At 34.5% G+C, this 27,693-nt stretch overlaps 3 protein-coding genes and 1 long non-coding RNA gene across 7 annotated transcripts; 2 read left to right on the top strand and 2 right to left on the bottom strand.

The window, feature by feature from the left end:
* Nucleotides 1-102: 102 nt before the first annotated feature.
* On the top strand, nt 103-1,161 carry LOC101254501 (uncharacterized). The gene is made up of 2 exons (XM_004241621.5): nt 103-530; nt 770-1,161. Exons 1-2 carry the CDS (start codon nt 308-310, stop codon nt 907-909), a joined length of 363 nt encoding a protein of 120 aa, XP_004241669.1. The 5' UTR covers nt 103-307; the 3' UTR covers nt 910-1,161.
* A 9,439-nt stretch (nt 1,162-10,600) lies between these two features.
* Nucleotides 10,601-13,320, bottom strand: LOC101254809 (uncharacterized). Of its 2 annotated transcripts, none has more exons than XM_004241622.5 (2): nt 12,994-13,320; nt 10,601-12,894 (listed from the first exon to the last, which is right to left on the bottom strand). In XM_004241622.5, exon 2 carries the CDS (start codon nt 12,358-12,360, stop codon nt 11,098-11,100), a length of 1,263 nt encoding a protein of 420 aa, XP_004241670.1. In that variant the 5' UTR covers nt 12,361-12,894; nt 12,994-13,320; the 3' UTR covers nt 10,601-11,097. The 2 variants fall into 2 exon arrangements, with proteins under 2 accessions (XP_004241670.1, XP_019070116.1); XM_019214571.3 differs by having other exon boundaries at nt 10,601-12,413; nt 12,994-13,301.
* Nucleotides 13,321-16,574: 3,254 nt separating this feature from the next.
* On the top strand, nt 16,575-18,367 carry ABCI7 (ABC transporter I family member 7). Its single transcript, NR_159392.1, has 4 exons — nt 16,575-16,727; nt 17,075-17,400; nt 17,543-17,730; nt 17,809-18,367. It is a non-coding gene; the product is annotated as an ABC transporter I family member 7 (long non-coding RNA).
* LOC101265741 (serine/threonine-protein kinase BLUS1-like) lies at nt 18,313-26,116 on the bottom strand. 3 transcript variants are annotated; one of them, XM_010324348.4, is made up of 20 exons: nt 25,929-26,116; nt 25,556-25,779; nt 24,671-24,925; nt 24,173-24,297; nt 23,900-23,944; nt 23,714-23,795; nt 23,562-23,630; nt 23,317-23,487; nt 23,128-23,193; nt 22,150-22,218; nt 21,691-21,861; nt 21,553-21,611; nt 21,239-21,409; nt 20,254-20,357; nt 20,055-20,140; nt 19,225-19,347; nt 19,100-19,142; nt 18,967-19,028; nt 18,763-18,824; nt 18,313-18,671 (listed from the first exon to the last, which is right to left on the bottom strand). In XM_010324348.4, exons 2-20 carry the CDS (start codon nt 25,748-25,750, stop codon nt 18,611-18,613), a joined length of 2,019 nt encoding a protein of 672 aa, XP_010322650.1. In that variant the 5' UTR covers nt 25,751-25,779; nt 25,929-26,116; the 3' UTR covers nt 18,313-18,610. The 3 variants fall into 3 exon arrangements, with proteins under 3 accessions (XP_010322650.1, XP_010322651.1, XP_069155484.1); XM_010324349.4 differs by having other exon boundaries at nt 18,967-19,007; XM_069299383.1 differs by lacking the exon at nt 25,929-26,116 and having other exon boundaries at nt 25,556-25,891.
* Between the last annotated feature and the right edge of the window lie 1,577 nt (nt 26,117-27,693).

Raw genomic sequence — 27,693 nt, 5'->3', positions numbered from 1 at the left:
TTTTTCAAAATAAAGTTGAAATATTTATAACAATTCAAAATATTTCAAAAGTAATTTGCCGGGCCAAATAAATAATTAACTAAGACAAAATGCCGCGCAGCCACAATAGAAGTGACTCGTGGCAATAAAATATCTCTTACACAAGCACTGTGACGGTCGCGTCGGTGAATATTTTTTGTTTCTTTAGTGAAAAAAAATCAAATCCAATGTGGGGTAAATTTTGTCTGCAGAGTTGTTAGATGATTCAAACTTATACATCCCTATTTTCCTATATATATTTGTCCATATCACTAATTAAACTGCTTTTATGAAACCCCACATCAAGAGTGGAAGCAAAACACATCACTCCTTTATTAATCTCCAGTCATTTCGTTCTTTATTGCAACAAAGAGCACACTGTAAACCCTTTAATTTTCAACCAAACATACAAGTAGAGGAAGAGGAGATGGAGGATTTGTGGCAAAAAATGGTCTTTCCGGTTAGACGTGTTTGGGGTGCTGTTTCTGCTCGTGTCAAGCCTCGTAAAGATGGTTAGTCATAAAACTTACCTGCATTCGGTGTTTTTGAACATATAGGAAGAAGCTACATATGAATGAACTAGTTTTAGTTTTTTTAAATCAAAACCTCTCCCCCTGTTTTTTCTACAATCTAACTTTTTAAAAAGAGACACTGTCTCATAAGTAATGACTAAGATGCAATGAATTGTAGAGTCTCAAGGAAAGAGTGAAAAAAACAGCTTTGTGGATTACTTACTTTTTGTTAACATCAGGTGCTGGATTACTGAAGCTTCAAGGCGATATACAGTCCTGTGGATATGAGGATGTACAGGTGATGTGGGAAATGCTTGGAGGGACGGATTCAGAGTTGACATCTCGGCACATCAAGCGTAAAGCGCCAACGGTTGTTTAGGCATTTTGAACGGTTAGCGCTAAACCATCCTCCTCTCCAGATCACACCATTGAGATGGTATGCTGCACTGCAGAAATAAGAGTATCTGAAGAGTGAAGAGATGTATGTTACTTGTAATTTTCAAGCCCCCAGGTAGATAGGGGGACTTTCATGACAACATTATCAGTTGTAAATATACCATCGCCCTGATGATGTATGAAAATTCGGCACTAAATAAATAAAAAGAACTATGAAGAGCTCATTTTTTTCCTACTTTCTTTGCTTAAGTCTGATATACAGAAACAAAAGATTACTAGAAGAATGAAATCTATACCTGTTTTGGTGGCCATGTAGACACAACTCTAATAAATTGGAGGCAATGTTATCCAAACAGGCCCATCCACAAGTTCATAGCTGAAAAAAAGAATCAAATTAAAACTTAGATGGACCATAAATAACAGAGTTTTTAATGTGCAGCGCCAGGCACTGCTGTGCTGCAAATCACCACTGGAAGGTCGATTGTATATGCTATGGATTATGGCTATCCCTTTTACTGATGTAGCCAGCATAGTTGCAACAATTGCGTGTAACCTATCACTTAAAACAATTCTGCTATTAAAAATTGATAGTGAAGCTCCACAGGAAGTGGTAATGTAATATGCATTCTTTCATGTGCATTTCTAAAATGATGGATATTTTGATGAACAGGACGTTACTGTAATATTATCTAATCATTCAGTCATTTAAGAAAATCTAGCAATAAAGGTAGTAGTAGTAGTAATAATCAAGGGCTCAGAACTTGGCCAAATTATCTAAGCAATCAATCACTTGAGATCTCATAATAACAAGTAGGGAAACATAAACAGGACTAAGTGGATAAGTCGAGACAATAGAGCAGGTCTGAAAGTATTGAAACAATTAAAAATAAACGTAGATCCCAGCTGATAATTAAGCATAGGCAATTAATGTACCTTTAGGACCAATGAATTTACTGCACTTTTTACATGCTCCCTCCTGAGTTGATAACTAAAAATGAGATGCTAAAACAACATTCAAGGGCACTAACTTGATAAGACGGATTGCTGTAGGGCTCCGAGTTGTGCTTTCTCCATTCAAATGTTAAAACATTCTGAGTTGGTTTTTTGTTGAGTTCCTGGAATGTTTTTTTGGCATAAGTTGAGTTTTGGGAAGTCTTGGAAAACAGTAGTTCAAACTGCTTTCAGATAAGTCTTTCATAAGACCAATGTATTCTAAAACCTGGATATGGCCATATCTGAAAAGTTTCCAAAATAAAAAAAGGAACCACATTAAGAGAAAAAAGCAGATAATCAAGGTAAACCATCACCTATGCGACTAAATTTCATGAGCTTCATACAAAACCCAGATACAGAAAGGCAAGAGAGAGCAGATTTGGGATACACTCCAGGAGACAATATCAATATCAATCTTAACCCTTTCCCTCACTCTTCGCAATCTCATAGCTACCGCTAACCAAGACACTGATAAAACATATTCTATGATTCAGCATTACTGTTCATAAACATTACAAGGAATCCACATAAGATTCAGAAGGGTACTCTTCTTGCTACACTTTATCTCTACTTCTCTTCACCCGTTTTATGCTACCATCCAACAGAAGTACGTAACCCAAGCCACATTCAACTAAAAAATTGATTCCTTTTAATTCAAAGTGTTATTCTGATTGCAGTGCTCCCTATTCTGTCAAGAGGTAAATCTGACAAATATGCTGAATAAATCTACTAAAATGTTTAAGGTCCAAGTACAATTGAACAGGAGGATATTCACGGCTACTAGCTATAAGGTTAAAGCCTTTCAGCTACTATGCCCCAAGTAAATTTCCATCCACCTTAACCTGAAGATTTACTGGGGTCGGGATAAGAGAGTGGCAGTTCAAACCTTTTAAACATCAAACCAAGTAAGCAACATGCCACTGCATAACTAGCTTGGACAAGAGCAAGACGAGAGTGCCAGCTTATGACAGTTAAAACTGGGCTGTTGATTTTTCAGTCTTTTAAATACATCAGCAGCTAACTAATACAGAAGGCAACATAACATGGATCCCAAGCAACAAGGGTCTGTTCACAATAAGATCATGCTACAAAATTTTAACAAAAGCGGACAGATTACTAAGTCTTTTGCCATGGAAACAGATCTGGAGATCCAAAGCTCCATTCAAGGTGGCTTGCTTTAAATGGTTGTGTAAAGAAGCTTGTCTCACTCGTGAGAATCTCCAAAAAGAGGCTCTTACCTATGTAGCAAGTGCTTTCTGTGTGAGAGAGATTCAGAGTTATTGTGCAATTGTGGAAGCTTAAGATTTATTGGATTGAGATAGATCATGCCAGAATCAACAAATGATCTACTACAGTGCTGGTCATAAAAGGCTTAAGGAAGAGGAAGCTACTGTGGTGGAATACTGTACCTGCATGTATTTGGTGGTCTATATGGGCAGTAAGAAATAGAAGATGTTTAGAAGATTCTGCGAGCTCCGCCAACAAGATAAAGTCTAATTGTATATTTTTGTTTCGCTTATGGCGTAGGATGGAACACATAATTGAGGCTGAAACAGTTCTACAAACATTAGAATCTTTACCAGATTAGATGGGGCACAGTTTTGTTGTTTGTTCTTTTCCTAGATTGCACTAGCACTTCCTATGCATTGTTCTAATTTATAAAATTACTTTACCTATTAACAATGTAATATTAAAGTGATCATAGCATTTTAAAATTGGAAATGCAAGACTGAACAATGCTGGAACCAGTAGAAGGATGGTTTTACTAAAAGGCAAGGTTGTTGAAAAGCCTGATGGATCTACAGAAATGACCTCAGAGTGTCCGGAAGGAATTATCACGCTTAATCAGATAAGTAGTTGTCTTTTTCCATTTCAACCATACAGGAGGCAATGTGTAAATTGAAATACTATCAACAGATATGACCTCAGTGTGTCTGGAAGGAACTATCATGCTTGGTCAGACAATCTCTTCATTTCCTCCATGTACAATGCAAGGTGTAAATTGAAATACTACCAACAGATATGATATCAGTTTTGTCTGGAAGGAACTATCATGCTTAGCCAGACAGCTGTTTGTCTCTCCATTTCCTCCATGCAGGATGCAAGGTGTAAATTGAAATACTAAACCCGTAAAGAAGGAATCTAATTGGAGAAGTAGATAAAAAGGAAGACAAACCTCAACAGGAATATCAAGCATCTCTAAATAAAAATGTAAAGAAGAATATTGCTCTTTTTTGTGTATAATCTAATTCAAGGTGGAGAACACGGATTGGAAGGTGATGTGATTAATTGGTTAAGAAAATTAATAGGCTAATGATGTCAGTGGTAAGTTTCTGTCATATCTTTTAATTAGATTAGCTTTCTACATATTACATAACCAATACCTATGTACTCGCCCCATTGGACATTACATAGAATCCAACACTTCTATACTAATGTTGTCTCAAATGCAAAATTGTTCCTTTTCATGCTGCAGGAGTCATTGAATCAATAAAAGGGTTGGCAGGCACCCTAAAGAAAATTAAAGAAGAATCTTGAAGTACTTCTGTTGAACTCATACATGGAGATAACATGCAAAAAATTATAGGTACTGGAGGACGCAAGTGATACTGTACTTTCTCGCCCTCAAAGACAAGCAACCTACAAGAGATGTCTAGTAAACTTGAGACTTCTCTTTCCTAACTACTTCCTTCCACCAGCCCACCTCACTCCCAAAAAGAGACTTGTTCCTTTTAAAGGTTGGCTTGAGGGAAGAGATAAATAGGCATAATCTAATTATTAAGAGCTTGAAACAGAACCAAAAAGAAAATGAAATTGAACAGCTTCAAGGTTGGTAAGCCTCTATTACTAAGGAACAAGTTTGTGCCGTGTTCTGATGGCTACAAGCCTCAAAATGTCCTTTAGGTACACCCGTTACAATTGAGGGAACACTAACATTTAAATGGATACAAAGATCAATGCAGAACAAACACTAAATTAATGAAGTGCATTTGTAGGATAAAACCTTACATCCCAGTCCTTCCTCATATATTTTATAGCACAATACTATCTCCAAATCCTGACAACTTGCGTAACTTTTCTTCACAAGATAACACCCAAATGAATCCTCTAACACTCAAATTCTGCCCCAACCACCTGTACAAACCAGTGCAAACACTAGATCAACTATTAAGCAGAATATGCCAACATATTACTTTCTAAATTTTTTTGGCCTCAGCTATTACTTTGTTCCTGACCCTTAATAACCTAACTGGCCTCCTGTTCCACTGCTCTTAGCATGTCAACAGAAACTTTTTTTTTTTTTTGAAACTGGCAACATTTTCTATATATGTTAGAATCTGAATTTTACAAGAGTTGTAGCAGCCCCATATTTACAAAGTACTACCTACATCTATGATTCTATGATATTATGTCTATGAGTCTAAAACATCAATGATAGAGACAAGATCATTTAAAAGTAATTGATTACACCAAAAACACAGTAGCAAGATGCAATTAAGCTTAATCTGTTGCATACTGTTCTCTATGCTCTCAAAACACCTAGAATTCCTCTCATTCCATATTGTCCACCAAATGCTTGCTAGGACTATCCTCCACCTGCCTTTATTCTTGGCCAACAACCCAGCTTGTTCCCAACTCGTTAAGGCCTCTGCAATTTTCCCAGGCATGCTCCATGCTATTCCTTTGAGGTTCAAAAACAATCTCCATAGTCAGTGATTCTACAATGTAGGAATAGATGATTCACAGTTTCTGCCTGCTCCCAACACAAGAAGCACCTGGAGCTTAAAATTATCCCTCTTTTCATTAGATTCTCTTGGGTAAGCACTGCCTCCTTTGCCAAAAGCCACACAAAGCGTGCCACTTTATATGGTACTTTGGTTTCCCAAATGTTCTTCCATAGCCAAACAGATATCTGGAAATAACCTTTCTAAATTGCCTTCTTCATGCCATTCATCTTTCCAGAACCTAGTTTTAGCCCCATTGTTTACCGTGATCTTGAAGAAGCACTTTTCAGTTCATTCCAGAGATCTCTGATGGATCTCCATAAGTTAACTCCATAAGGAGTTGTAATTTCTTTAGTCATCCATATGTCTTCCTCCTCATACTTAGCTTCTATGACTCTTCCCCATAGTGTTGCTTTATCATTGGCATACTTCTATAGCCATTTCATTCTGAGAGCCTTACTATGACTCTATGAGTATCCAGATTCTTTATCCTAAAACCTCCAAATTTCTTGTCGATTATCAGAGATTCCCATTTTGACCAAGTGGTAGCTTTCCTGTCTTTATTTCCTTGCCGCAAAAACTTCTTCCTGATTCTGTCTAGCCTACTAATGATTTTTGCTGGTATAGCCGTATAGGGAAGAAGGATATCATATAAGATGGCAAGGAATCTAATACAAAGTTGATGAGGGTTAATCTACCCCCTACAAATAAGTGTTGTTTTTTCCACCTAGCCAATTTCTTCTCACATTTTTCAACCACATTGTTCCACATTTCGTTAGACTTTGAGTTTGCTCCTAAAGGCATACCCAAGTACATTGTTGGCAGACTACCAATCTCTCCTCCCAGAATTGCATTTAGGGAGTGACCTCATTGATCGGATAAAGAAAGCTCTTTTCCCAATTGGTGTGCAATCCTGACATCCCTTCAAAGGGAATCAATATCACCCTCAAAATTTTGATTTGTTCTTCATCTGCATCACAAAAAATGAGGGTATCATCTGCATACTGCAAATTAGTCACCTCCAGATTATCCCTTCCTTTTCTTGCTATATTAAAACCTCTCAACACCCATTCATATTTGCTGTTGAGACCATGCTGTTGAGACCTTCCATTGCTAAAAAAAATAAGAATGGTGACAAAGGGTAACCTTGCCTTAGACCCTTTTGTGCCTTGAAGAACCCTGTTGGTGAGTCATTGATGATAATTGAAAAACTCATAGTGGATATGCAAAATTTTACCCAGTTTATCCACTTTTGTCCAAACCCCATCCTATTTAGCACTCCCAAAGATAGGCCCAATTGACATGGTCATGGGCTTTCTATATGGTCAAGATTGTAAAGAATCCCCGGTTTTCCTTGCTTATGTCTGGATCCCACTGCTTAATTAGCTACCAAAACCGCATCCATGATTTGCCTTCCTTTAATAAAGGTCATTTGTTGTAAGTCCACCAGTTTTGCCATCACTTCTTTTAACCTCTCTGTGAGTACCTGTACCTTTTAACCTCTCTGAGTACTTTAGAGAAGATTTTGTATATACTACCTATCAAACTTATTGGCCTGAAATCCTTTAGCTCTTTGACACCTTTCTTCTTTTAATGAGTGTAATAAAGGTAGCATTGAAGCTCCACTCAAACATTTCCTCATGAAAATTATGAAAAAGCATTCCAAAGAAGAAACTTAGAAATCCAACTAGCACATCTCTTAAGAGATGATACAAGTTACTTCTGATAACTTAAAAACTTTGTTTCAATATTCACTGGATCAAAAAGTTGTGGATCATATTTCCGGAAATACACAAACATACACAAAAAGTATGTGGTAACTGGTAATATATCTTAACAGGTCAATGGAAACATTTTAGTTTTCTAATTCGGAAAAATGGGCACATATTAGATTACAATGTGTTAATCTGATGTTTAGGTGCAAAAGCCTACGTAGTATTATTCTTATTACACCTTAGTGACAATACTTTTAATTTTAAGGCAAGACTTTATGGAAAAAGTACCAAGCTGGTACAAAAGGAAACAGGATTCATGAAAAATTGCGAAGTGGGATGGTCTTCCAAATTTGCTTCAGTCTTCTGGGAACCCTTTGCAATTTCCAGGTTTCCAATAGACTCCCTACATCTCTGAGCATTACCCAAAAGATGCCATGAAAGTTTAGAAATAGGTTCCAGCATTGTCTAGAGAAACTGCAATGAAGAAATAGATGATCTATGAATTCCAGGCCATCTTCATATAAGAAGCATCTGTAGCACAAAGAAAACCCCTCTTCTGCAGATTGTTTTGAGTTAAATATGCCCCCAGGGTTGCAGTCCATCCCAAACAAGCCACCTTCACTGCAGCTTTTGTTGTCCAAATCATCTTCCAAACCCAAGTATTATCCCAATTACCTGACTCCTTTAACAGTGTACTATAGCATCTTTTAACTGAAAAAAATTATCTTTATCGACTGTATACATCAAAGGATCCACCTGACTCTGATCAAGCTGGACTGAGTTCAGTTATTGAAGTATCTGAAAAGTCCTCCAGTTCCCAGTCATTCTTCCAAAATTGATCTGCCAATAGTACAACTCTTATTGATGGAACAATTACAAGATAGGGAATCTATTCTTCAGCATTCATCTCCCAACCAAACATCAGTCCAGAAATTTATTTTGCACTCATTCTCAACCTTCAATTTAGCATATTTCATATACTCTTTCCCAGAGCCTACAAATATCCTTCCAAAATCCACTTTTAGCATCTGATTGAAGTAGAGGAGAACTACACCTAACCTTTTTACTATATATAGCATCAGCTTCTACCAGATATCCTTACCATCCATGCAGTATTTCCAAAGCCATTTGAATAACAAACTCTTATTGTGTAATTTTAAATTCCAGACCTCCACCCCTCCACTTTTCTTTTCTCCTAGTGACAATATTATACATGTTCCTACATTATCTTTGCCTACTTTTCCATCTCTGTAAGCAGCACTTGATGAAGCTAATACAAGTATTGATATATTTTCACTTCCTTTGCTTATTAATAACTCATGTTATAAATTGCCGATTTGTGATGGTTCATATATTCTTTGGGCATCTGTTACTTGGATCGTATTTGCAAATTATTTAAATACTCAAACAAATAGAAATTTGTGGGGTGCAAATTTCTTTTAAGAAGATAAATGTTAATTATATACTTAAGTTCCTGCAAACTGAAAAGGAAATCTCATTTTTATTCCTTTTTTTTTCTTTTTGAAGTAGTAGCACTATTGATGTAAAAAAAAGGCTAAGAAAGTCCTGCTTACATCCAAACTAAAGGCAAGGTAGCACCCAGTCTATGTTGTACAAAGGATTCTCCAAACTAAAGTGGAAATCTCTTTTTTATTCATAATTACCTCGACCATTGGAGCAAAAATATTTACATCCCATCAATTATACTTCCACGAAACAATTGGAAGGACGAGAAGACTTGAAAAGTTAAATCCCTAACTGGAAAATTCACAGAACAAAAGAAATGGTTGATCACTGGCAGGCAGTTTCGTGAACTTACTGGTGTCCAGATTCTGTACAGCTTAGAAACATGGCTATCAATGTGGAAGGCCTGCCTGTATTTGGAGAAGTACATAAGAAAGAGATAATGGGTGAAAGATGCTACACATAAAGACCGTGAACTAAGAAAACGGAAACAGATGCTTATATGCAAATGTATATATAGTGTTTCTATATACAATGCATCCATACGTACGTGTGTGTGTGCATGAGCGTGTGTGTAAAGGAAGTAGTAATCATTTAGTTTCCAGAAAAGTTATGCGTTTAGTTCTCAATTCAGGTTAGTAAAGGCAGTGAGGTAAAAATATAAACTTGTTTCTGACCTTGACACTTTCATGTAGGTATACTTATTCTACAACCAGCATCAATTTCAGTCCAGCAAGAGGGACTAATATTGTCTTTATTTCCAACCTTTTATTGTGTTTCCACAACAAGCTACTTTGTTTACTTGCCTATCAGTTTTTCTTTTTTACTCTCATTCTGTCAACCTATCACTGATACCTATGATTTTCCGTAGGATTCAGCAAATTATCCAATTGAGATATGATTTGAACTTGTTGTCAAGACCAGCTCCCTGTTGAGATTCTCTGACTACACGGACCGCATTGAATAAAGAGCAATGATACATCTTTAAGAGTTAAATACAATGAGACAAAAAACTACATATGTGATTAAAGAAAATATATCAGTTGAGACATGATAACAAAAGTAACAGCTAAAGCTGTCAATCACACAACACTTCTCAGTCACTGATCAATTTTATAGCATGAAAAATCCTCAGTGCTCAGTGAATTTAGTTTAATATAACTCCAGATTGACTGGAACCTTCCTAAATTTTAGTGAAAAAGAAGAAGAAGAATACAGCAACGTAACTCAGGAACTTGAACGGAAACATAAAATCTTTTAGGAAATGGACCAATATAGAATCTGCAATATGTTAAAGCCAGTACATATGTTATTAGACAGTTACCAATTAGTAGTAAAATAGGATTGCATCTCTCTGAAGTATTCAACGAGCCTATTCCTCATCATGGACTAGGACAAACAGAGTTGGATGCTTTACTGTATCTGTACAAAGCTGTCATCAATCGTATTGGTTAAGCAGATATATTACAGCAGTACAGCTAATATGCTTCACGTGAAAAGAGGTACATAACATTAACCCCACAATTTATAAGCAAATTGAAAGATCAGATACTTGGTGCTTCTAGCAATTAAGAACAACAAAGAAGCTAATGAAGTTAAATGGCAAGTCGAGTAAATTGTGAGGTACTTCAGCTTGCATGACCCCGTTGCGGAGTCTCAAACAATGAAGTTCTAGTTCTTTGGTGTAATTAAGAAAGTAAAGAGGATAGGCACAAAAATCAGCCATAGGCATATGAATTTTAATTCCAAAATAAAAAATCTATAAGCTCAATTAAGCTACTGGAAAAATGTATTGTTAATGTTGAGGTTCCAATCAATTTTGATGTTGAACATACATACACATTCAGCTAGTGCATCATTCAGTTTCACCTTTCAGCTGAAGTACTAGGCTAGACATTTATTCCTGCAAAACTGTTCTAAATTTGCTCATTGACCATAAATTACAGGAGAATGCAGATACCCAGAGAAAATTATGCTAATGATACAACAGTGCAACCAACAGGGGCATTCTTTTTTCAAGTCCCTTCCAGTGGTTGCTAACGAATGGGATGCCTCTGGCCAAAATTAAGGCCATGCAGCTGGTCAAACAAAGATTCCTAGATCTTGCCTTTATCACCATGAGAGACAAGTTTGACCTCAACAGCTGTTTACTGGATCAAAAGGCCGTAAAGAGAACTGTAGCAGAGTGACTACATAAAACTTGGAAGAACTGTGCCCTCTGATCCAGCTGGGACTGGTAAAAGCTTGACCTGAAGACAGCGAAGTGCACATGTCTTATTCCTCAACTGCATGTGTTAGTTTCTCCAGCAGCAGCGGCCAGTCTTCACCAAGTTGCCGGGGGTTCAGTTCCATGGCAACCCTAAAATCTTGCAATGATACCAGGTTGCCTGGAGCACGTTCGTTCACAGCTTCTGACAATCTACCACCATTCATCTGTAAATGATGACCTGGTCTGAGACCATTAACTAGCTTCATATAGGTCTGCTGCTTCTTGGTGTTGTTTGTTGTAGGCTCATGCCCTGACCTTGCTCCCACAAATTGGAGACAAGATTTGATTAAACCTTTTAAGTAAGAATCCAAACCATTGTTCAACAGATTGGCACAATCCGTGGTCACCCCATCAAGGCCCTGTTCTGCAGAAATCTGCTCCATGCGTTCCCTCAGAGTTACACTGTCCAACAAAGCACCAAAACTAGAAGAGCTAACACATCTACTACTTGCTGCTAAAGATACTGATCTACGTGCTCCACCTACACTAACGGGGCAAAATGGAACCCCAAGAGGAGCTTGGAGTCGACTCCTAGCATGCATCTCTTTTCCATCATCTCTAGATTTGTCTGTTTTCTTCTGTAAAGATACTGAATTTTGCAGTGATCTCTTCATAACAGAAAATTTGGCAGTTTCTTGATTGAATCCCTGTCTATCATCATCTGTTTGCTGCATGATTCCTTGATATTGATGCACTGCTCCCTTGACATTAGGTGGATTCAAATCCCCATTTTCCTTAATAATTTCGAAATCACTCGATTCCATCATAGTAGCTTGTTGAAAAGTAAAACTATTCTTCCCATTTGATCCAAGCACACTACGGCGATCCCCAGCCCTACGATCACGATATCCTGTCCTGGCCTTCCGAGGAGATAATGGCAGCACGGCACCATTGGACAAACCCGGTTGACCTGAAGCCTGGTTTGAGGAAACATGAAATCCATTTTGGTCATAAGCATCATCTAAGGGCTGTTTACTGCCAACCGCTACAACAGGCTTCACAATACCCCCTTCATTAATTGGCGGAGGAACTTTTGCACTACAGGCATTTCTCAGAATAGAATGAATGAACTGATTATGCAACGGAATGTTTTCTCTCCCCAAGATCCTTAAACAAAGTTTATTGAACTCGGCCTTGCTTATCTTCAAGCTCAATAGCCTACTTAAGTAATGAAAGTACTGCTTTGAACCCTCTGGTCCAAGTTTCTTCACTATCTGAGCTTTCAATTCAGAAAGATTAATCCGGGAATGCTGGTGTGGTGGTTGCATCTCCGTCAATACATATATTCCACCAAAAACAAGCCAAAAATTCAACCTTTCCACTGCTCAAACAAACAGAAGACCAATGGTAAGAACCCAATTCACCACTAAACTAGGGTTTTGCCATAATTCCACAAACACATAACAGAAACAACATTAAATCCCAATCCCAGCATTGCCGAATCAAAACCCATCTCAAATCCTCTAACTTTTAGCAGTTTAAGGATAGGAGGGGTTGAGTTCCAAATCAGAGATCCAAATTTTCAACTAATTCTCCCTCCAAAAATCCCAATCCCCCCCCAAAAAATTAAATTCCACGTTCAAGAAACCTCACACCCAATATCCAAAATCAAAACTTTAAAACAGCGAAACCCTCCATTTCCATCAAAATACAAATATCCCCTGAAATTCGAAGTAAACCCTTAGCTTTATTCCCAATTCAATAAACTCCAATCCCCAATAATTCACCTAAAACAAACCCAAAATGCCACCTCCTGCTTAAATACCAAACTTGAAGTTACCCACTTCAACTTCAAATTTATTCTGCAGTAAATTGGGTTCAAAAGAAGAAGAAAAAAAAGATTCAGCTTACCCGGCTACAAAAATTGAAGTTCTCAAACACAACGAAGTAAATTGGCTTACCTTATTTAGCTCCCTGAAACTGATTCAAAATTCAGATTCAGAAAAACACAAATGCTTCTCCCACTCTTATTTGTTCATTGAAACCCATACAGCTTCTTCTTCCATTGCTCCATAACATTGTTCCGCATTTTGATTTTCCTTTTTGCTCTGTTAATTACAAAAATTCACCGTTTTGAATCAGAAATTGGAAGACCCAACTCCTTCTTTGTTTCTCTGATCGATATATACTCGCCTTCTTCCTTCTCTCTGAATCGGACTCTTTTTTTTCGTTTTTTTCTTTTCTGTCTGATTAAATTTTTTTCTCTTTCTTTTTCTGCTATTTTTTTCTGAATTATATGCTGAATAAAATTTATTTATTTATTTATTTTCGTTAATTGATATATAAAAAAAATTCACTGCCCACGCTCTTATTCTCTCTTGTTACAACACGCGAGTGGTGATTAGGTATTTAGTGAGGCGTGCGCGTTTGTAACAATTATTGAGAGTGGGTGTGATATTTTTAAATGATAATTTTTGCATTTTAATTACTCTTTTGTTTAGTTTTTGAGTATTATGAGTACAATTTTGAGGAAAATATTGTGTTTAAACTAATTTTGAAAAATGATTTTATTAGAACAACTGTATATTGGAGGATTAATTATTTTAATTTTTACTTTAAACTTTATATAAAATTATTGTAGATTATCAAAATTATGTCTATATTGATAATTTCGTTAAAAAAAATTAAAATATTATCAAAATTATATCGGTAATAATGTTACTATAAAATTTGGTGTAACACGTGATTCATTTACCATTTAAATTTAGGAAAAGAATAATTTTATCTTAATTTTTTTTGTAATTATTTGTATGTTTTCCATTAAAATATTGCTCTGAAATAACTTCATTACAATGTTTAAGCTATCTTTTTAAAAAATGATTGTTTGAACAAGTATATATTGGAGGATTAATTATTTTACCTTAAACTTTTTTTAAAAAATATAATAAATTATCAAAATTGCATTTGTAACGATATTACTATTAAAAAAGAAGTTAAAAATTATCCAAAATTACATTCGTAGTGATAACGCAATATGTAAATTGTAATTATTTTTTACCAATCAAATTTAGGAAAACAATTAAATTTAGAAAAAACTTTTGATAATATTATTTGTATGTCCATCATTAAAAGATCTTTTAAAAATAACCTCATTGTACAATGTTTAAGCTACTTTTTAAAAATGATTTTGCTAGAACGAACAAGTGTATTGGAGAATTAATAATATTCTTATATCAAACTTAAAAAAAATAAAAAAATTTGTAGAAATGTATTAGTAGACTACAATAGTATCTTCATTATAAACAAATAAAAAAAAGATTATCAAAATTGCACTCATGTCATTTTACTATTATTTTTTTTATAAAAAAAAAAAAAAACTCCAAATGATTATTTACCAATTTAATTTGGGGGAAGATCAAATTTTCCTATCAATTTTTTAATATTACTTATTCATATCCTTCGTTAAATGATTGTGCCAAAAATAACCTCATTATTATTAAAATTTATCATATATATCCTTTATTTTTTTAACGAGACTTCAATTGACATATTTATGTATACACATATGTGCTAACTATTTTAAATTACCACATAAACGGAAATATGTGCAAAAATAAAAGGAGGGAAACCTAAGTTTACCTTTAAATTTGTGAACTAATCATCCATACCAAATGCTAAATTGTGTTTTAAGGGTAACATTCTCATGCCACGCAACAAGAAATGAAAAAAAAAAAAGGAAGAGAAATTAATGAGGTAGACAGAGTTTGGAGCCAAAAATTAGTGTATTCAATAATTTTTTTAAAAAATCTAATTTATATTGTACTTTTAAAATTGGAGTTCAAATCTAACATCTATATAACAATTTTTTTATCAAATTTTATATCGAAAATATTTCGGTTGAATGTATCTGGTGTTTATGAGTTGCATCCGGCTATGGACATATGAGAAGGGTACATGACAAGTTTAAGCGGAAAAGTGTGTCATGTCAAGGCAATAGCACAACGTTAAGACAATGCATATTATTTAATAGGGAAAAAGGACAGATGTAACTTCGAACTATCGTAAATGATATGCACATACCTTCCGTTATATTTTTTAGACATTGGTACCCATGCCATCCAAAAACTAGAGCATATATATCTTTTATACTAACAAGCATACACGTGCCATAATCTTATCCACCGATTCGATATTTATCGATTGATAAAATTGTGTCACGTGTCCGTATTTAGTCTTCCGTTAGAGTGAAGGGCATATATACTCTAGTTTATGAATGGAAAAGTATGATGAAGGTTATCCATATACCATTTACGATAGTTCAAAGATATATGTATCCGTTTTCCCTACTTAACATACTTCAAACTAAGGCCTATCGAGATAAGAACAGTATAATATGGAGGCGGTGGTCACTCTTACTACTAATAGAAAAAGTATTAGGGAAGCCGTCAATATTGGAGAGGTAGAAGGTAGAAACTGGACTCTTCAAATTCACATACTACTCATATACATGTTCCATATAAAATTATGAGCAAGATTCAAAGCATGGTTTTCAATTCTCTAGTTGGCTCGATCAATTTGGTTAGATAACAAAATCTGTAAAAGATGAAAATTAGATCTAATTACTTTGACTTCCACAAAATTTATTATTTCCTGTGTTTCAATTTATATGATTAGTTTGACTCGATACAAAATTTAAGAAAGAAAAGATGACTTTTGAAATTTGCGATCTAAAATAAGTCATAATTGTTTGTGAAGTTGTATATCATTTCATTAAAGGCAAAATTAACATTTAAATTTGAATAATTACTATATGTAAAAATATGTTAGTATTTTGAGACTGACTAAAAAAAGTGTATAGTATAAATTAAGACAAATGAAATACTAATTTTGTAGTTAGAATTAATTTTATCGTTTCATTTTTTTGTCATGCTATCAAGGAAGGTCAGGCTCCATCTCATATGTCCAGTGGGTGTGTGGAGTCTCCCATGTCAATTGGTGATAGAATTAATCATCGTGTCTTGAACAAATTCTTGATATACAAATCTATTTTTACATTTCACTGGTCCATGGTAACCTAATTAACAGTTCAAATTGGTCCATTCATTCACACAAGCTGCACAAAATACCACTTCTTTTCTTAATCAAATTAGGTAAACAAAAATTAGGACCGATTAGCCAAAGTCAAAGCACATTTATAGTCGTTTCGTGTAAGAGATAAGAATATATAGTCTTAGGATCGACTTATCCCACCATTTATATTAATGAGATAAGTTATCACAGAATAATTAATTTTGAGATAACTTATTCCCAACTAGACGACTTAGAATCCAATGTGATAATCTTTGTCTATTTTTGTGCTTGTTGAGTAACTCACTGAGAGCTCTTATAATTCTATTGTTGACATTTCCACCTAAACAAAACAGTTACGTGTTAAAATCAATATTAATAACATGACAATTACTTAACCTAAGGAAGAACTAGGGAAGGTATATTTGTCCTATAATACTTTTAAAGTCTCATTACACGAGATAAAACCAAAAAGACTTGTCTTCTTCATTTGGCACTTCTGTGTGCAGATAATTAAGTAACTACACTGAATCTCAGTTTGGTAACTCACATACCATGGAGATATCACAAAGTTGGAGCAAAATTAGTCCTCAGCTCCATAGCTCACACTCCTTGGAGATTTCATTAGGTATGTTGAAGCAAAACTCATCATCTATATGATTCTAGTGTACGTTATAATTAAAAAAAGGATCTAGTTAATCCATTTCAAGACTTCTTTTGGGGGGCCTTAGATAAATTCAGATTCACCATGAAAATTCTCACTTTTGATGGAATAGTTTGGGTGTGCCTCAACTAATTTTACGAATATGTGCTACCTCTAACCTTTCTTTTAATGTTTCATCAAAATGCTTTAACATAGATTATTTTCCTGCTAAGTAAAATAAAATGTTTTGTTGATGAATGATGAAATGTAATTGGACTTTAGAATTGTATAGTCATTTTTTCTTTCTTGAAATCTGTGACAATGGTGAGCAGGAGAAAGAGGGCATCTACTAGCAGTGGAAATGAATGATATTAAAGGTGCAACAGAAACTAAGATTGAGGTTAGGGAACTGAACAAGGTATCAGATAAGGGTGATTCTATACTGAAGAGTGTTAGAGTTGACATAACAAGAGGAGTAATCATGGGGATTATTGGCCCCAGTGGTAGCGGAAAATCAACAATTTTACGAGCGCTAAATCGATTATGGGAACCCCTAAGGGCACTGTTTTTCTTGATGGTACTGATATTTGTGATCTGGATGTGCTCTGTCTTCGTCGTAAGGTTGGCATGTTGTTCCAGCTTCCAGTTCTCTTTGAAGGTATGGTTGTTAAATTGCTAAGATCAAACTAAAAACGCTAACCTATTAGTAAATTAGACAGACTTGAACTTGACCAATTTGAAAGTTCACTGTGTCTGATACAATCACAGTAACTACTGATGCTTGATTCATGAATATGTAGGTACAGTGGCAGATAATATACGTTACGGGCCAAAACTCAAGGGAAAGAAACTAAGTGATAATGAGGTTTACAAGTTGCTGACTTTGGCTGATCTAGACTCATCTTTCTTCAACAAGTCAGGTGGGGAACTATCTGTTGGCCAAGCACAGAGAGTTGCACTTGCCAGAACCTTAGCTAATGAACCAGAGGTGATTGAAATGCAAATATAACTCATTTTAAAACTGGAAAGAGGACTCTGTCTGACTTATTGTTCCATCTTTTCTAAGGTTCTGCTATTGGATGAGCCAACTAGTGCATTAGATCCAATATCAACACAGAATATCGAGGACGTTCTAGTAAAGCTCAAGAAGGATCAGAAGATGACAATTGTGATAGTTTCTCATAGCATCAAGCAAATACAGAGAATAGCTGATATAGTGTGCCTGCTGGTTGATGGGGAGATTGTGGAAATTATAAAGCCTGATCAACTCTCTGAAGCTAAGCATCCCATGGCACTAAGATTTCTTCAACTCAGCTCCTAGTGTATTTTAGGCGAAAAGTAGAACCAGGGACAAGGAAAGTACATCAAGGCACGAACTAGCGGAGAAGCATGATAATGGTTAGCAAGAGAGATTCAAGTCACCAAAATATGGAAGAATCTCAACCCATTCGAGTGAGCCAATCTTAACTGAGGTTAATTTAGCTACTGAAACTACGTGTAGAAAAATACACTTTAATAAAAAAGGTATTTTACCTCCCACGACAATCTTTCCGATGGCGCAACCAAGAAAAACGGGGCAAATTCTTGTAAAGGTTTTAAATAGAAATATGAATTAATATCACCAAGAATGATATTCTCTAAAACTTCAACATGTACTCAAATTAGCCTGGTAAAACAAGAATAAGCAGAAACAAGTATAAAAAAAAGGGGGAAAAAGGCAACCCTAGTGCTGGAGTTGAACTCAGTTGGAAAGCAGCCCATACCTTCACCCTAAAAGTGGGATGAAATTTAAATCTGTTAACTCTGGTATCTCATTTACAAAGTCAGTTATCTCCTACACTTTGATGTAGACTTCACACAAATTTTTGTCACTTTGGGCTTTTGTTTTCTGTTTTATATTTTTGAAGCTCTTCCTGGGAACGCTCGAGCCTACACATCAAGTAAACAGACGCTTCAAGACTACTATTTATGATATCCAAAATTAACAGGCAAGATTAATGTATAATCATAATGATAATACCTCCATCGTAAATCAGCAACTTCACGATGTAAATCCCTCTCCCTGTCAAGAGCTGCCTCCAACTACAGAGAAAGAGAGAAGGGTGTTATATAGTATGTTGGATCCTCCAAGAAATAAAGAAACGAGAGAAATTATAGGATAGTAATTCCTGGTTATGGTTGAATTTGCGGAGGATGTCGCAACAAGATTAGTACAAATCCATACCAGTGATTTCTCTACTCCAGCTGAATTTGATGGATTACATCCTGCATCCATGGCAAGGTTAGCTGAACAGATGAAGTTAGACCTTTCATATAGATAAGATACACAAAAATTCAAGAGGCATTAGTTGCTGCACCTGTGGAGTCGGCCACTTGCCTCATTGCACTAAGAATACTCTCCTGTTAAAATAAAAACAGTTTTACAACGTTTCTAAGCAGAACAAAAAAACTTAGCAAGTCATAATTTTAGATCCATTCTTACTCTTCCAATAATAGTTGCCTGTAAAGCATTCTGCAACACTGGGAATATGGACTGGGAAGAATGATTAGCTGGTGTAGGATCACTCGGCAATGGTTGAGTAGCAGTCAGATTTTCTGGAGTCGCCTGCATAATCCATAACTTCTTTTCATAAAAACAATAAAGAAAACGGAAAAGAAGCTGAGATAAGATCAGTGGTTTACTAGACTTTAAGAATTAGCAACTCGTTTTATGTTTATGTTTATAGCCCTGTATCTTATATGTTTCTGACTCATCATACATTACCAAGCAATTTGCATAATCTACCACTGCATTAATAACTCAATCCCGAAGCTCAAATTTCAAAATATTAAATAATTTGATGCGATGGAATTAATTAAACAGCCCTGAAGAATGAATTAAATGTTATAACATCAGTGGAAATTCATGAACAGACATGCTTGTCGCTGATGAGAATTACATTCACTAGTCCAGAGCTCAAATGATATGCAAACTTAGTCTAGCAACGCAGTCCTTATCAGTGATGAGAACAACATTAGCCACTACAAAATTTGATAGATTCTTGAATACTTCAAACATCCACTAAAGCAGAGATACCAAATGAGATTACTTATATCATATCTGTTTACCAGCTAAGAAAACTATTTCTTAGAGAGAGAAAAAAAGACAGAGAGGGAGAGGGTCCGGGGGGAGGGAATGCTATCAAAAACCACCTCCATGCTGTTGCTCTTTTGGAAATGAATTAACTGCAGATAAAGATGTAAAAAACGATTCCCCAGTTCAAGGGAGATTCAGCATTATTATTAAGATAAAGTTAAGTGCTCTACATTCACCTTTTCCTCCGAGGTAACTTTAAATCGTCCTTTCTGCTGAACAACTTGATACTTAGTCTTCTCCTCACAATCTTCACCGCTACCGGCTAAATACAGTCTTTATTTAGCAAGCAAATATTAAACAAATAAATGCCAGCATGTACTCAGATGAAAGTGTGTTTATAAGATCAATAATACATGCTGTATCATTATAACTTGCCTGAAGTTCTTGAATGTTTACAAGATACTTCAGCTGGCAAATCATCAGCTGTTTGAGGAAAAGCCACATTGCAACTGGATACATTTTGGGATGAACTTTTATCACTAAATACAGAAAAGAAAAGACAAATTTAGAAACTCAGCAGAAAAAAAGTGGTACCACAGCATATGGTTGCTTATCAAACTAAAGAAATAAGCACATAGAAAATGACTAAGTAAAAGGAATTAGGAAATCGATGTTATAATTTGTATACCAACAAGAATTTCGCAGTTCACAAAAGCATATCAAAATAAATTGATCAAAGAAAATTGTAAATAAATTGTCCCAGGCATTTCACTTTTTTGCCTACTTAATTGCCTGAAATCAGTAATTTAGCAAAGAAACTAGCTTTAATCCAATGAAAATCACTCTGGAAAGTAAACTGAGCTTCAGCCTAACAAGTGAAGACAACTTCAATTGAAAATTTTCTGATATTATAAGCATTTGGTAATGGCCTTTGATTTGCTGCCTAATCATTATAGAGGTAGATCAATAATTGGTATAACCTTTTTTTTATAGTTCATTGTATCCAAGGCTTGATGATGTTAGAGCCTTAGAGGTGCTCGAGGCTCACAAGCATTACAAGAATTTGGTGTTAAGATATTGTTGCAAGAGGGATATGAAACGTGGTACGAAATTCACTAGTCAGCTATACACTGCAAACTTTCCCGATGTAGGAGAAAGCAATTTGGAAACCATATCCAAGAGTCACTTGTATCGTCTATTCAAATGTATTAAGATCAGAGCAGAAGCCCAGTCAAAGTAGTCAGTTTTGGAAAAACAAAGAGCTGATACTTAATAAGTCAAGAAATATAAAATGCTGAAGCTAATAGATGCTACAACATTAAGGTTTAAAATTCACATGGAAAATGTTTAGCATCCTCAAGTGAAGATAGACCACCTCCGCGAAATAGTCAAGGGAGTTTTGAGATAATTAATGTCATACCTTTGACAAGTATTTATGGGAATTCCCTCAAATGTTTCTGCATGAATCTTTTGTTCACCTTTTCCAACAAAATTCATCTCCTCTTGGCATGGAGAAGAATTTTGAGAAATTTGAGCATCATGTAATGGACTAGCAATGCTTAAATCGTCATCAAACTTCTCAGTTTTATGTCTGAAAAGATGAAATAGGTATAGTTAAGCATCTTAGCAACTGTAATAATGCCACCAAATAATATAAATTTGGTAGGTCCTTTGAATTAGGAAAAAGCATGACGCAAGAGCAGCTTGTTAGAGTCTCAACATAAGATTGTTTACCTGCTATAATCCATGGTGCGTTCAGCAGGCGAAGGAGGAGCAGATGGATTGTTACCATCCTGTTGAGAGATGTATTATTAGGAAAAGAGACCAAAGATAGTTCCCTATCATATAAAACCAAAGGGAACATTGACATACAAATCCTGTAGCATCGGAACTTTGACTTCCAAAGGAGACTTGATACTGAAGCTTTGGAAGTTCTGGCGAAGATAACTGATATTGAAGCCGGTTTCCTTGGTTGTCAACTCCTGCGAGCGCATCTGAACTCCCCCCGTGGTCATTCTCACCAATAATTTCCTCATCTGGAATCTAAAAGTAAAAAGAGGAAAAAATGATATTGGTTGCAAACTTGCATATCCCTTGCTTTTAGGGGGAAAAAAATCCACAAAGGATAATCCAGATGTGAAGTCGTCTTATAGCAGTTGCGAAGGTGAATCATTAATATTTAAAAGACTTGACAAATTTGTGTTTGAGAAAACCAGAGCGCCACTATGCCCTCTTCACATCACATGCATTTCTTATCGAAAATCAAAGGCTAAAGCACACTTGTATGAATATTTTATTAGAACAAGTGCAATAAAATATAGGTTCAAATACCAAGGAAGCCTGTGCCTTCAAATCTTCAACATCAAAGCTCCAGCAGCTAATCCCACGTTTATATTCATTCTGCACATGATGTTGAAGCAGAGTAAGGTTCAAATTATGATGTTAAAAGGGACTTTCAAAACATGTACCTTAACTATAGGCCAGAAAAAAAAAAGAAAAATGGCTGGGAACAATTACGATTTTAAGTTTGTTTCTTTTCTTTGCTTTAAGCGTAATTCTTCATATTTATTGTATCAGACGTAGTTAAGTTCTTTTCTGTTTTACTGTCAGCTAGAAGTTGTATCTTAGTACTATAGATCTCTGTCTGGGTTGAATTATCAAATAGTAACCTCCAAGTTAAGAAAAGGCTTTTCCCATAAAGTGGCAATCCTAAAATTCTAGTGAAGCTTTTTCTGGGAAAACATAGGTGTGGTATTGTTTAAATTCCTAGAAGTAGATCTATTGGAACTGTGTGGAAAATGATGTTATATTAGGCACAAAGTATAGCAAAATACTATGCATGCCAAACTAAATAAAATCCCTCAATCTCTTTTCCCAGCAAACTGCCAGTATCCTGTTTTAAGTCTAAATCACTAAAAAGTAGTATTACATAAGTTCATCTGCTATATCAATTTAACCCAGTGAGTTGTATGAGTTGCCACTTGTACTTCTGATTTTCTCCTTTTCTGTTTCTGTTACATATTTACGAGAAATAAGAACTTTTAATAGAAAAGGAACCATCTAATTGTCAAATGCAAGCCTAGCATATATATACATGTATGTGGGTGTGAATAAAAACAAGCAGGATACTGAATGCATACTCTAGAAACAGTGTGTATAGCAATCATATATTATTGCTCATGCAGGTCTAAAAATCCTTATGATTATAGAATCACAAATGCCACTTGTAATATATAATATCATAGTATACATATATCAAACCATCAGAGTCGTCAACTAGTGATATTGCTATGGTTATGACGCACCAACCTGTGACATTTCTTCTTTCTGCCCATCTGGCATCTTCTTTTGTGCTAGCAATTCTTCTTCTTTCCTCTACAATTAAGAAAAGGTGGTTGTATCCATAGAAATACTGAGGCTATGCTGTCATTTAGATGGAAACATATATGACCTCAAAAACGAGGGAATTTTGAATCTTATTATGGAATGGCAACAGACCTTCAATTCTTGCATGCGATCACCAAGAGATGGCAAGCCTTCCAACAATGTTCTTGCTACATAATCATTGGACCTAGCTTTTTTAAAGAAAGGATGCTTCAACAACTTTTTGGCTGTAGGCCTTTTTGAAGGATCTTTTACCAAGCAACTAGCAATCATTTGCCTAAAGGACTGAGAAGGAAAAAAGAATAGCACAGATGTTAACAACATCATTGAAGGATAAACATTGATAGTATGATAAATACCTTCGAGAACTTCCTGTCCCTCTCAGAATCAAGGCGTGGAGGTTCATTTTTCAATGTCATTAGCAACACCTGCAAAATGAAAAAAAAAGCAATGCATTTGTGGTCAGAAAGGATCCACAAGGAAAGGATATGTAGGATGTGACTGTCGGTACCTTCATTGGAGGGTATTTTGAGAAAGGAGCATGTCCATGAGCAAGCTCTAAAGCAGTTATGCCAAAAGACCAAATATCAGCTCTGTGGGGAACCATTCAAAATATATATTTTAAAAACAAAATACTTCCAATATATAATTTAAAAGTACAAGAAAATCAGAATATTCAAATGCACAGAAATGATACTTGAAATCGTAACCATGCACTTGCTCCATGACCTCCGGTGCCATCCTGTAAAAGAAATATAAAACTATGGAGAAACAACAACTTGTACTTTGAATCTGAACTTATCAGTATTTTTAATGTCCAAGTTTACTGAATGTACACACATCTATTGCAAAATATTCTCAGTGTTATGTATACACATGCCAATGTTCTTCAACACTTAATCAACTATTATATGCATTACATAAGCTGAATAGGGAAAAAGACAGAAGCAATCTCTGAATTAAAGCATACCAACAAGGAGTTCCAGCAAATGTATTCCGCATATGCTGCCTGTCACCTGAATCAAACATGTAGGCCGATACACCGAAATCTCCCAACTTTATTCCACCACGTGAATCAATGAGAATATTTCCAGCCTACAATAACCATACAAGTATGGTGACCTCAAGTTCCAAATGTTCCAGAAAAGTAATTGTCCTGAACAGCTTAATGATGTTCAACTGCCCATGTGGTTAAAATTACCACTAGAAGTAAAGAATTTGTCCTTTGTTATATTCACATGCGATGTTAAACACCAAACATATCCTAAATATTCTTTGTTGGTTCCATGTCCAAACTCCAAAGAGATCCTCAAATGAAATTAATTAGCAAGTTGCAATAGAAGTCCAATAGACACCCTATGTAATAGGGCAGAAGACTTTTTACAGAAACCTCATGCTTGAAGATGTATCTCATCAATTTCTTTAATAAAGGCTAATGAAAAGAAACTTATGTAACAGATGGACATACTTTGACATCCCGATGAATGTAGCCATGATCATGAAGGTATTCTAAACCCTTTAGCACTTCACGTAGAATTGTCGCAATGACAACCTCTCCAAAACCATCTGGATAAGCAGACTTCAGTATGTGGAGACAGGAACCTTGAGCCATGTAAGGCATGACAACCCATAGATTGTAATCACAGACAAAGGAGCAGTATGATTTAAGAACATTGGGATGATCAACCAGGACCATTATTTGTGCTTCCCGTGACACAGAGTTCTGGACATAAATGTGAAAAATAAATTCAACCAATTTGTTTCATCATAAAATCAAATTATCAGCAACCATAATGCAAACAATTGATAATATCTAGTAATCTATTTCACAAGATTATTCATCCGAATACAAAGAAAATGCATCACATTCAATCCTCAAATTTCACTAAGATGATAAGAACTACACAATTATGGATTCACATGAAAAAACAAAGATCAAGGAGCTCTTATGCTAGGCGATAAAACCAAAACAGAGCTTTTTGATATCACAACTTATTCTTCTAATCATGCATTTAAATTATCATTGGTCTCCATACAAACTAAGACAGACCTCTTTCAAGGTGTAAATCTTTCTTAGCTGCTTCCCACTAGGTAGGATTTAGTCATATACCTCATCAATCCTAAAGCAAAGACACAATTTCTTAACAATTCACTAGAAAACCTTATATTCCTCCAAACCATTGATATAACACCTTTATGAGTAGTTATTTCAGTACTGAAAAAACACAAGTTGCCAAAGATCAATAAAACTTGAGAACTCAAAAACTGTGAATTGAACGTCATATATAACACTTGAAAACAGAAGTCTATACAAAAAACTAGCAAGCATAACAAAAAAGATGAAAATTTGTACCAGATCACATTTATCACGCTCGAAATCTAGGATTTTGATTGCAACGATCTCATTGAGAGGAATACAAAGAGCGCGATGAACCAAAGCGCTAACTCCTTTCCCTATTTCTTCATAGACTGTATATTGTTCGGATCCAATCGGATATTGTGTTCGCTTTGCGCTTGGCTGCTTCGGTAAATTTGTTTTCTTCTCCATTGTTCCAAAAACTCAGTTCTTCACTTGACCTATTGAACGTCAAAAAACACAAAATTGCAGTTTGCATGAAATCACAGATGCTACGTATACAGAGAACTTCAAAATCCAATGCAGAGAAAATTGAAGTTTGAAGCACTACAAATAATCAAAATCGAAGAGAAAAAAATAAAATAGTTACGGCGATTTAGTTGATATCAGCAGACTCTGCGCCCCGATTTTGTTTGCGATTTAGTTCCGTATACCGGTCGATATACGTGTTGTGTGTATCCCATCTGAATAGGTACTCTCTTTTTTCTTTTTTTTTTCCTTTTTATTTTTGTTAAAAAAAATCATGTAAAATATACTTAAAATTGTGTTTTGGTTATTACGTAAAAAGTTAAATATATAAAAGTGTAGCTTAAAAATCTTTTTATAGGTAAATCGCTTATTTTAGTAAATACTTTGTTAAAATAGCTTTTCAGAAGAGTGTTTTTCAAAAAAAAAAAAATTGTGTTTGGGTGATTAATTTGAAAAGTCTTCTTATAAGCAAATTGTATTCAGCTAATTTTTTTAAAAAAAAACATCTGAGAATCAAATGATGATTAAGGATAAGCATTGGTGTACTGTTAATATTAAGATTATTTTATAGAGAAAAACTAGTATAAACATTTACTTAAAAAATAAGTTAAATTTTAGACTAATTTAAATATCTATTACAAAAAAATTATTTTTATCAAACTAAAATGTTCATATTCGAATTTTCAATCGATATCATATATTTTTTAAAGGGATGAAGTTTTTAATTGTTTTTCTCTATTCTCACAAAATGTTGTTCTTACCTTTTTGTTTCCTAATTCTGTGAAATAAGAGATAAAATAATAATACGTAAACGTAAAATTGATTGTTGGAGTGAGATTGTATTTTCAAATTCTTGAATCAAACAAAGGAGAAGAGATAATTGAGTGATAAATATAGAAAGAGAAAATTAAAAGATTGTGATTGATTTGAAGTGAAAGGTAAATTAAGAAGATAGTTAATCAATGCTAATTTTAAGGTATATTAGAATCCGATTATATCTTCCATAAAATATGATACATAAAATATTAAAAATGCTAATATATATAATGTTAGTATATATGGTAATGATATATGTCTAATAAGGTAGTTTATTATATTCTAATATAAGAATTATTTTTATTATTATTATTTATATATTAGTCCATGTAGTTCTATTTTATTTTTATTAGATATAAAATACTTATTTATTATTCAAATATCTTAACGTTTATCAGAGAATTACGTTTTTTTTAAATATTTTTGCTAATATAATATTGAACTACTAATTTATTTGAATTACAATCTTTATAATAATAATAATAATAATAATAATAATATATGTTCAAATATTTAAAATAAATGATCTTAATTATTCATATTATATTCATATACAAACATCTTAATCTTAATTAAAATAACTGATTATTATTTTTATTTAAAACTAGAATCGACGCAACGGTCTACAAATTTACTAATTTTGCAATCTTATTTAACAAAAACCAAAGAATCGATCAACTTAATTTACTGATTTTGCAATCTTATTTAACAAAAACTAAAGAATTGATCAACTTATATATACATTGATAGTCAAACTAAAACAATTTAAGTCTTAATATATATGTGATATCATTTATCTTTAAATTAAGTTCGAGCAACTTTTGTTAAAAGTGTCTCTCAATTAAGAATGCATATAATTCACCTAATTAATATATATAGTTTTATTATCATTTCAACTATACCACTATGTAAATTTTGTTGGCACCCCATGAAAATAAATTATTATATATAGTTTCATTTTACTATAAACTTAATGTGTGTCACCATTCCCCATCAATGAGTATCCATAACCATGAAAGCTACATATAAAAGTAATAAACCATAATTTTCCTAAAAAGATTTCTCACCAT

The sequence above is a fragment of the Solanum lycopersicum genome, chromosome 6 (genome assembly GCF_036512215.1).
Source record: "Solanum lycopersicum chromosome 6, SLM_r2.1".
Classification (NCBI taxonomy): Eukaryota; Viridiplantae; Streptophyta; class Magnoliopsida; order Solanales; family Solanaceae; genus Solanum; species Solanum lycopersicum.
This window is presented reverse-complemented; position numbering and strand designations above follow the sequence as displayed.